Source organism: Mytilus trossulus, chromosome 4 (assembly GCF_036588685.1).
Source record: "Mytilus trossulus isolate FHL-02 chromosome 4, PNRI_Mtr1.1.1.hap1, whole genome shotgun sequence".
Lineage (NCBI taxonomy): Eukaryota > Metazoa > Mollusca > Bivalvia > Mytilida > Mytilidae > Mytilus > Mytilus trossulus.
In genome coordinates this window covers 33308581-33320385 of record NC_086376.1, presented here as the reverse complement: position 1 = coordinate 33320385, position 11805 = coordinate 33308581, and the positions used below count along the sequence as shown (strand labels likewise).

General features: G+C 32.7%; 1 protein-coding gene across 1 annotated transcript; it reads left to right on the top strand.

Moving 5' to 3' along the window:
* Positions 1 to 7233: 7233 nt before the first annotated feature.
* On the top strand, positions 7234 to 8937 carry LOC134716561 (uncharacterized). Its single transcript, XM_063579572.1, has one exon. The coding sequence runs from the start codon at positions 7234 to 7236 to the stop codon at positions 8935 to 8937; it is 1704 nt and encodes a 567-aa protein (XP_063435642.1).
* Positions 8938 to 11805: the final 2868 nt, after the last annotated feature.

Sequence of the window (11805 nt, the reverse complement as noted above, 5' to 3'; positions counted from 1 at the left end):
AGTTCTGGATGGAATTTTGTATTTATTTTTATTGACAAGTTTGTTTAGACTCTAACATGCAGTTATTAAAGAAGACGAAATTCATCACAGAGTTCAACAAAAATCTAAATTGCATGCTTTCACCTTATCAGTTTTGAAATGTAGTTAACACTGATAAGATATTTGAAATTTTGTTTCTTTTGTTCATGGTTTTTTTTTTTAAACAACAACAAGGAACAAAAGGAGAGACATTTTGATATGAACTCTGAATTTTGATTCAATGAGAAGTATGATGTGGTACAATAATGGCATTGAATGAACAAAAATTTTCGAGTCTTTGTAAATGTTTTCATTAAAGCATCTTCCTTGAAAGCTATTTCAGAATTTGACCTTTTATTTCAGTTGAATAGAAATTCTAAAAATGACAAATCAAAATCAACAAAACCATTAAGTGATCATGTGTTTTCAGTTGTATAAAGACATAGAAGAAATATATTAGCTATTGGGCTCATTGGTAACACCATTGCGGTAATTAGTTCATATTTTCAAATAGTATAACACTCGACTGTAAAATTCAATTTTGTAACTGGATAAAACTCATCCTAGGAAATCTAAATAAACAGAAGAAATCAAAATCTAAATGCATAACTACATCTTAGAAAAGAATGATTAAACATTGGATAGAATCAATTTCAAAATATCAAATGCATGGTAAAACACCAATATTGACCTTTGTTAAGAAATGCAAACCAAAGTTATGGAAATTTATAGTGATTAGGACTATAACACAAAGTTGACTTTACCCCTATTTTTGATAACTTTACCTATAATGTCTGTTTGTTTTGTTCACACATCGTTGCCTATATAATAGATTGATGCGACTGTCATACTTGTTCACACATCGTTGTCAATAGGGTGAATGATCTATAATGGAATTTGAAGCGACTGTCATACAAGTTAGAGGTTTGTGTAACTAGATTTATTCATTTTCTACATAGAAAAATGCCTGTACCAAGTCAGGAATATGACCGTTGTTATCCGTTCGTTTGGTGTGTTTGAGCTTGATTTTGCCATTTAATTATGTACTTAGTTCAGTACTTTAGTGATTTGATTTTTCAGAGGCCATAATTTGACCTTTACAACCGTATCTTAAATATAAGGTATATATATATATAACAGGAAGTCTACACAACCAGTATATAAACCCAAGAAATTAAGAGGTCGGCATCTATCAAACCTTCAAAAATCTTAGAAGCGTCATCACCACTATCTAATCAGTAACGAATTCCCCTCCCCCTTTGAGACTACTACATAAATCCTTGCATAAAAAAACGTAATTAGTTTCTTCCTGTCTGAAGTAAATAGTACTAGTTGATTGCTTATACTTTATATATAATATCTTGTGACATCATACTACCCTTTTGAATCACTGTCATATGACAAAATGTGAACATGGAAGATATCCACTTTCCTATCCTTGGTTCGCATTAACATTTTGTAAGATCAATATTTGTGTTTTACCATGCATTCGATATTTGAAATATATTTGCTTGTGTGATGGTTTCTCTCCAACTATTGAAATTAATGTAAAGTCTGGCCCAGCTGCAATTTGTTTTATCATTAAAGTTTAAAGTGATAAAATAAAGCATATCTAAAAATCCTTCAAGATTATGATCGAACTTCATGACTACTTTGAAAGTGATGACGATAATTTCATATACAAATTTATAATCCTGGTACCTTTGATAACTATTGTTTACAGTTTACATTCTGATTTAGTCCGTATTGAAAGTTTTTAAGTCATCAATAACTTTGTCACATATGCATGGAACTTTGTGAAATTTGGACAAAAGATTGTTTTAAACCAAAAGTATCTACGGTGAAATTTTAAAATGTTTATTTGACTGATAAATGGACTTACTATTTTAAAAGGATACAATTAGATACAGTCTGGTGTTAAAGTTTTTCAGTTATTAATAACTTTTTCAAACCTTCATGGAATTTATGAAACTTGGACAGCTTGTTTGGGAACTTAAGAAAGTATCAAGAGCGAAATTAAAAAAATATAATTTTCCTATATTTTACTAATAAATGTGCTTAGTGTTTTGGCTGAACATTGCTACACATCAATTTCTTTATCAAACCTTCATAGAGTTTTATGGGACTTTGACAGACGGTTTTTAATGACATTACGTCTGAAACAATTTTTTTTTTTTTTTTTTTTTTTTTTTTTTTTTCATTTTTACCATTTTTCTTGTTCATTACAGTCAATAGTTATCAAAGATATCAGGCTTATAATTTGATACGCCAGACGCGCGTTTCGTCTAGATAAGATTTATCAGTGACGCTCTGATCAATACACTTAGAATGCTAAACTAACATTTAGTTGAAGAGCATTGAGGACCCAAAATTCCTAAAAGTTGTGCCAAATACGACTAAGGTAATATATGTCTGGGATAAGAAAATCCTTAGAATTTCAAATAATGCATACTTTTGCCAACAGTAAACTTACCAAAATTACCATAGAATTTATATTCATGTCAACACCGAAGTGCTGACTACTGGGCTGGTGATACCATCGGGGACGAAACGTCCACCAGCAGTGGCATCGACCCAGTGGTGTAAATAGTTATCAAAGGTACCAAACTTATAATTTTGATACGCCAGATGCGCGTTTCGTCTACATAAGACTCATCAGTGACGCTCAGATCAGAATAGTAAGAAAGCCAAACAATTCGACATTTTCGGACAGTCTGTAATTTTTGTACGCGATAAATTTGTAAACACTCATGGATTGTCACAATTGACAGAAGATTATCATCGAGACCAAGAAAAAAGCAACTAAAGAAAAAGTTCGACAGTGTTTTTAAATGTTAATGTATCAAGAGATTATCGCATTTATCAGTTTGATCAATATAGTAAATAAACTGTTATCACAGAGATATGATTCGCCTTTTTGTAATTTTGATTATGCAAATGTTTTTAGATTTAAATAGCAATACCATAACATCTTACACAAGTTATGCAAACATTCAAAGTAAATGAACCATGACTGAGTTACATGACTAAACATTCTCCATGTAAATGAGATGTGCCAATGTTAATACAACTGCATACCAAATACCATTGACCTGTTATAATTAATTCCCAAATCTAAATACAAAAAAAACCTTGTAAACTATGTTAAAGTTTCAAAGTCAATGAAGCATGAAGAGGGGTTGGGGCTATATAATCTCCATGGAAACAATACTTTCAAATTTGCATATCAAATATCATTGATTTAACAATCATTAACAGTTCATCTTAAACTGATATAATCACAAACTTACACATGTAAACTAAGATACGTTTTAATATCATTACCCTTACTGAGGAGCATGGCCATGACATACCACTAATGGTTACCCTTGAACTTACCTAATCACAAACTAATACCTGATCACTTACAAAAATTTTCAAAGTCAATAGACCATGAGCCAAATTATCTCCATGGAAATGAGATATGCCAATGCTTATACAACTGGATACCAAACCTCAAACATAACGTATAATAAAAGTATGATGTATACAAGCTGAAGTCCCGCCTATCTTTATTGCCATGCTTGAGCAAACATTGATACAAACTAAGCAAGCAACCCAAATAGTTATCAAAAGTACCAGGATTACAATTTTATACGCCAGACGCGCGTTTCGTCTACATAAGACTCATCAGTGACGCTCATATCAAAATAGTTAAAAAGCCAAATAAATACAAAGTTGAAGAGCATTGAGGACCCAAAATTCCAAAAAGTTGTGCCAAATACGGCTAAGGTAATCTACTCCTGGGGTAAGAAAATCCTTAGTTTTTCGAAAAATTCTAAGTTTTGTAAACAGAAAATTTATAAAATTGACCATATAATTGATATGCATGCCAACACCGAAGTGCTGACTACTGGGCTACTCAAACAAAGATTTGTCTTGCTAGCATTAATGTAAAAGCTATGAATATGTAGAAGTTAACTGAACTAGAACCACTAGGAAATTTCAAGAAATATGAATATATATATTTGTATGCAACGATTCACTGTGGATAGCTGATAACAAATATCAAATTCTACAAAAAGTAAAACTAGAAGGTAATACATTGAACATATTTAAAGTAAACACTCCAATATATGAAATATCTGTCACTGCATCAGATGATCTTCTTTTCGCTACTGGAAAATCCAAACTTCTCAAAATGTGTGGCATTAAAGACCACTTTTTCCCCTTTCAGCTATTCATCTTACCGCTGAAGAAAAGATTAGGATTGGAGATAAACGAAGGAGAATAGAGATAAAAGTCGTGTTAGTACTGAATGTTAATAGAGACCAAGAGAATATGTATGACCTAGATCAGCAAAATCACTCTGTGTTCACTTATCCAAAGCAAATAACTGACACAAGGAATAGACAAATACATGTAATACTAGTAGATTATAAACCAACTGAATTTAGAGGCAGTGTTGTGACTCTTGGATTGGAAGGTAGTAATATACATAGATACAAAGGAGATAATTTTATTAGTTTTAAGTAGAGATTTAAACCGCGGTTGCTATGATAACGACACCAAAAGACAATGTTGTTCTGGCTGTTGCGGATATATATGGAATTTATATTTTGAGTAATTATGTACAATTACTTTCATATCATTCGATATTAAGAAATTGAGCTATAATTTTTAATGTTAAGTACCTGTTCTAGTAAAATTGTCTTGATAAAAAACTGACAAAGTATTGTAAAATAATTGCAGAAATTGATATTCAAGAACAAATAGTAAGGGATTGGAAATTGCAAAAACGGGCAATATACCAAAATAAAGACAACAGTAGTATACCGCTGTTCGAAAATTATAAATCAATTAAGAGAAAGCAAATCCTCAAACTGAGGAAAACACATCAAATATAAGAGAAAACAACGATACAATAGAAACACTAAAATGCAACAAAAAAACGACAATTCATCACACACAGAAACGTACTAAAAACGAACTATAAGATAACAATTTCCATTTTCCTGACTTTGTACAGGACATTTTTTTTTAGAAAAATGGTGGATTAAACCTGGTTTTGTGGCTAGCCAAACATTACATTACATGACAGGTCTACACTAAAAATAAATGGAAGAACATTCAGGACAGAGAAATACGCAAATAAACATTGCAATAGAAAATTATGTCGTATGTAGACGAAACGCTCGTCTGGCGTATTTTAAAATTAGTTATAATCCTGGTACCTTTGATACCTATCGTCCTTTTTCTAAAAAAAAATTCATTGGAAGGTACCAAGACCTTGTTGATAAATATTCTGTATCAACTTCACAAATAATGCATAATGGTCTTAATGTATAGATTCTGCGTACTGACATTGTTTATCATCGTAACTACGTGTTATATTGTTCTTTTATTTGTCTTTGTTCAATTATTAACATTACTTTCACTGTTGGGTCTGTTATATGTGATATCCATTTGACGTGAATCGGTTCTTATACATCCCCGTCAATGTGTTTGTATTATCTTTCATTTTAGCTTGTGTTTTTATATGCGACTTTTTGTGTTTCTTTGGTTCTTATAACGTAACTCTATACTTTTAAAGATCTCGTCATTATGTTATTGTTCTTTTATATGTCATTATGCTATTGTTCTATAATAAATTTGAGAAAACTTTGAACAATAAAATTATTTTACTCACGTAGTTTATTAACCATTTGTTGATTCTTAGGAATTCCTAATAACTTCTGGATAATTTTGAATCTCGATTTGTTTCTGTGATTGTTTCTAATATGATTTTTTTATTTTTTGCCCTGCATGCCGCCGTTCCACACGTGGTTTTGTAGCTATTTTGGATATACATTGGACAAAATTTCTTCCTATGTGACGTTTTCATTTTCTGATGCCAAACAGGCGAAACAGCAAAAGTCTTTTTTTTAATTTGATAGAAGCTATTTGTCTTGTTTTATACATGTTTGTTTGTTTTGAGATTGTAACACAGTGATGACTGCTGTAACCATATTTTGACTTTTTTACCGATTATGTCTGTTTTGTTCACGCATCGTGGTAAAAAAAAAATCGGAATTTGATGCGAGTGTCATACAAGTGAAAGGTTTAGCGCTATTAAACCAGGTTAAATCCACCATTTTCTACATTTGAAAATGCCTGTATCAAGTCAGGAATATGACAGTTGTTGTCCATTTGTTTGATGTTTTTTTCTGTCATTTGATTTTGCCATTTGAGTAGAGGGGACTTTCCGTTTTGAATTTTCCTCGGAGTTCAGTATTTTTGTGTGATTTTTCTTTTTTTTTCACATTTGAACAGTGGATACAATTATCAACAGCATATCGACCCTTTCAAAAGTTAAGGCAATATTGTTTATCAGAAAACAGCAAGAACATAAGTGACATCATTCCTTTCTTTGTCAGAAATCTTGTTATCGATATTGAAAAAAAGAACTACATACTAAGAGGAGAAATGATATATATTATTTAAGATGTGGGGTATATGAGACACAATACTTATCCACATTATTAAGCCAAAATGAATCAAAAGCTTTCCTCTATAGTAGCGAGTAAGTCTTTACCACCTACGTTTGATCTAGCGTCATCATTACATTTCTGTAGGTATATCACTATTAATTGCATGAAATATCCTCCAACACCTCATTTAGACACCTACAAAAAACATTTATTTCTCCCAAAAAAGTAATACCATACTAGTACATTAATAATAGTGTTTCTACGAAAAATAGCTTTTCTTATTAAAAAAGGACACATAATAGTACACAGAACACAACATAGAAAACTCAATACTAAGCAACTCGAATCCCAAAAAATAATAGCTATCTGGACAAATCGAATGTTAAATGACACAATTATGAACTAGGACTATATCACTAGCCGTTTGTTAATCACCGTGGGTTTAATAATTAATTACAATGTTAAAATCTAAAGATAAAGTAGTCATGTGTGATTACAGTATTACGTGTGTATTTACATTCAGTTTTATCTTTATGAGACCACTTGGAGTGCATTATAGATTTGTGTTTGAATAATATCTACACAATGAACAAGTATTTAAAATGCATATTTAAAATGTAATAACTGTTATGATTTAAAAGTCTTTTATTGTGAAATACTTTACTTCAAAATCAACGAGACTTTATCAGTTATTGATCTTATTAAATTATCAGAGCAGCAAAGTCACATCCTGTATAGATATGAATGAAGATCTAAATACTTTGTAATGGCACAATCCGCTGTAGATGGAAATTGTGAAGAACTTACAAAACACATTAAGTGTGAATTCTGCGATATCAAGAAAGTGGTTAAATGGAAATGCTTAGACTTTGGGCTCATCATATGTGATGACTGTAAAGAAAAAATCCACAGGAAAATAAAAAGAGGAAAAGACCATAAAATAGTAAACATACATGAGAAGGAACATCTGCAATTTACAGAATCTGATTTCTTAAATATACAGTGTAAGGAGCATTCAGAACAGTTATACTGTCTTTTCTGCAAGACATGTGGCAATCTTGTTTGTCCAAGGTGCATAGTGAAATGTCACAAGGGACACGAACTAATTGAAATAAATGAGATGTATAATACTGAAATTAACAGATTGAAAAATGGACAAAGTATACGGCAAAATGATATAACTAAAGCTGTATCTCAAATGCACACAGAAAAGAAAAAACAAATTTCAGAAAACTCAATTTACTGCAAAGTGCATAAGGATATAAATACTCAAGAGAAATCTTTGATAAATACAGTAAAAGAATATGCTAAACAATGTAGAAATAAACTGGACAAGAGCCACGCAGAAACTTCGAGAAATATTGAAGGAAATATTAATACTATATCAAGAAATATGAAACAATTCGAAGCAAATTATAAGGAACTGGAAAACTGCATAAATACTTCTGATGTTGCTGAATTCTTTCAAAATGCTGGTGAAACTTCCACAAAAATGCAAGAAGATACATGTATAGAAAAAATAAAACCTACTTTCGACGTTTTGACAAACTTTATTCCAGGAGAGATGTCTGTTTTACATTTTGGTGAATTGAAAAGTAATGTAAACTGGTTTGAATACCCAACTGTTGATTTAAAGATCAAGAATGAATATCAGACTGAACTTTGCAGAGTGGGTTATCTATTTTCATGTAGTGATTCACTTTGGATAGCTGATAACAAATATAAAATTCTGCAAAAAGTAATACCAGAAGGTAATAAATTGAAAGCATTATTTCAATGTCACTTTCCAATACATGGCATTGCAGTCATTGCATCAAATAATCTTCTCCTAGCTACCGGAAAATCAACATTACAACAAATTTGCTGCATTACTGGAAAACTGACTGACTCTATATATCAAGTACAAGGATTTGTCCCTTTTTCAATCCATGTTACCAGTAAGGATAAAGTTATAATTGGAGGCAAAAGTAAAAAAACTGGAAGAAAATCTGTAATCGTAATGAATGTCAAGGGGCACCAAGAGACGGTTTATGAACTAGATCAAGAACAACAACCTTTGTTTTCTTATCCAAGGAAAATTACTGACACACGAAATGGAAACATACATGTAATAGATTTTAATCCAAGTGGATTTAGAGGCAGTGTTGTGACTCTTGGATCAGAAGGTAATATTATAGAAAGATACAAAGAAGATCCTAAAATCAATGCAAAGTTGGGATTAAAACCGGTTGCCTTAGTGACAACACCAAAAGACAATATCGTTCTGGCTGATGTGGATACACATACAATTCATCTCTTAAGTAATTATGGGCATTTACTGACATATTTTCATACTAATGAAATTGGAATACTTTATCCATATTCTCTTGATTTCACCTCATCTGGAGAACTCAACATAGGATGTGGCAGACCTCCGGGTAGTGACACTAAAAAAGCCATGATCTATAAAATGACCATTTCAGAATGTTAATGACTGTTCGTCATAGGAAGAATGTATGTTTATGAAACTCAAAACATATCATATACATGAGTAACATTTTGGGCATTTTGATTTTAGTTATTATGCAATTGAACAAAGTGTAATATTAACAAACTCAGACTTTATCAGAAGTATTTAGTGTGTTTCTTTAAATAATTCTGTTCAATTTAGACAAAATATGATCAAAACAATTAAAGAAATTGATAGGACAAGACAACTTGAGGGTTGGCAGGGGCAAATCCAGTAATGGTTGAAACAAAACTCTTATGTTAATGTAAAAACAGAAGGTAATCATATATCCTTTGACTAAACTGTCAATTGGATTTTTTAATCAAAATAACCCAGTTTGACAATACAGGCACCTTGTTGCCCATATAAATAATAAAATAATGCATTATATTTGTCAATGAGACAACTATCCACCAAATATCAAAGGACAATGTGTAAACATCTACTGGTGGACTATGAACAAAACCCATATGGGATAGAAAGCTAAAACAGGACTGACAAATGAGACACAATTTCATATATAAAACCGAATCTGTCATAATGCAAATCCTAATATTTCAAAGAACAATTTAATATTTTAAAAAATTAGTATGCCTTTGTACTGATTTTAAAATAGCCAAATAATACAAGATGAAAATGCTTTTTTAATTCTAAACATAATCTATACAATTTATTGTAATGTGTAATGCATGTATGCATTGATTTTTTTTTAAATATGGCCAACAATTAATAAATGGTGACAAAAAAATTTATAAGCATTTTTTTTTGGTATTTCCATGCAAAATATCAATATGTTTTCATATATTTATTTTTCTTCAATGGTACATAGAAAGTTAAGTTCTGTTATTCAAATTAGGCAAAATTAAATATTGACCTTGCAGACACAATTTGCAACACACCCTCTGGTGTGAGCAACACTCATATCATAGATAGTTACATCTTTTAAGTCATATAAAAGTTCTGAGTCGGCCACGTCTACATACTTGAATAATGGGATGTAAGTTGAACTAAGTTTGTGAGCTTAACCTTGCTGACACATGTTCAATCTTTTGTTCAAGACACACCTTCTGGTGATGAGCAACCCATATATTAAGGAGCTCAAATTTGCTGAGTTTACAACTTTGTACGTCTAACTAGAGGCTCTCAAGAGCCTGTATCGCTCACCTGAAACAACCTGGGTTTTAGAATTCATAAAAAAAAAAAAAAAAAATTGGCTACAAATTTTAAAACAACACTTGGCCAGAACCTCATAAGGAAAGGAATAGTTATGCTATGTTTGGTTTAATTCAATTCAGTGGTTCTTTAAAAGAAGAAATTTGTATGTATTTCCCATAGGGTCCTATGTTAAACTAAGTCCCCCCTATGGCGACCATCTTGGAAGTTGGATTGGCGACAAAGTAACAACACTTGGTTGGCATCTCATTAGGAACATTCATGCTATGTTTGGTTTCAATCCATTCAGTGGTTCTCTAAAACAAAACATTTGCATGTATTCCCTTATGGCCTTATGTAAAACTAAGTCCCCTGCTGGCGGCCATCTTGGATGATGGATCAGCTACAAAGTAACAACACTTGGTCAGCACCCCATAAGGGACATTCATGCTATGATTGGTTTCATTCCATTCAGTGGTTCTCTAGAAGAAGTCATTTGTATGCATTTCCCATAGGGTCCTATGTTAAACTAAGTCCCTCGCTGGCTGCCATCTTGGATGATGGATCGGCTACAAAGTAACAACACTTGGTCAGCTCCTCATAAGGAACATTCATGCCATGTTTGGTTTCATTCCATTCAGTGGTTCTCTAAAAGAAGTCATTTGTATGCATTTCCCATAGGTCCTATGTTAAACTAAGTCCCCCGCTGGAGGCCATCTTGGAAAATGGATCTGCACCAAAGTAACAACACTTGGTCAGCTCCTCATAATGAACATTCATGCCATGTTTAGTTTCATTCCATTCAGTGGTTCTCTAGAAGAAGTCATTTGTATGCATTTCCCGTAGGGTCCTATGTTAAACTAAGTCCCCCGCTGGCGGCCATCTTGAATGGTGGATCAGCTACAAAGTAACAACACTTGGTCAGCACCCCATAAGGAACATTCATGCTATGATTGGTTTCATTCTATTAAGTGGTTCTCTAGAAGGTCATTTGTATGCATTTCCCATAGGGTCCTATGCTAAACTAAGTCCCCCGCTGGCGGCCATCTTGGATGATGGATCGGCTACAAAGTAACAACACTTGGTCAGCACACCATAAGGAACATTCATGCTATGTTTGGTTTCATTCCATTCAGTGGTTCTCTAGAAGAAGTCATTTGTATGCATTTCCCATAGGGTCCTATGTTAATCTAAGTCCCCCGCTGGCGGCCATCTTGGATGACGGATCGGCTACAAAGTAACAACACTTGATCAGCACCTCATAAGGAACATTCATGCCATGTTTGGTTTCATTCCATTCAGTGGTTCTCTAAAAGAAGTCATTTGTATGCATTTCCCATAGGGTCCTATGTAAAAACTAAGTCCCCCGCTGGCGGCCATCTTGGATGATGGATTGGCTACAAAGTAACAACACTTGGTCAGCACCTCATAAGGAACATTCATGCCATGTTTGGTTCCATTCCATTCAGTGGTTCTCTAGAAGAAGTTCAAAATGTAAATTGTTAACGACGACGGACAACGACGGACGACGGACGACGGACGACGGACGCCAAGTGGTGAGAAAAGCTCACTTGGCCCTTCGGGCCAGGTGAGCTAAAAATGGGAATGTATAGTTTAGGTTGGTTCTGCTACATGTCAGATATACATTCAAACCTTATTTAGAACACTTCATAGTTGTGGGCACAAAAAATACCTTGA

Coding starts and splice junctions, on each gene's coding strand:
- LOC134716561 (XM_063579572.1), top strand. CDS start 7,234: ATGGCACAATCCGCTGTAGATGGAAATTGTGAAGAACTTACAAAACAC.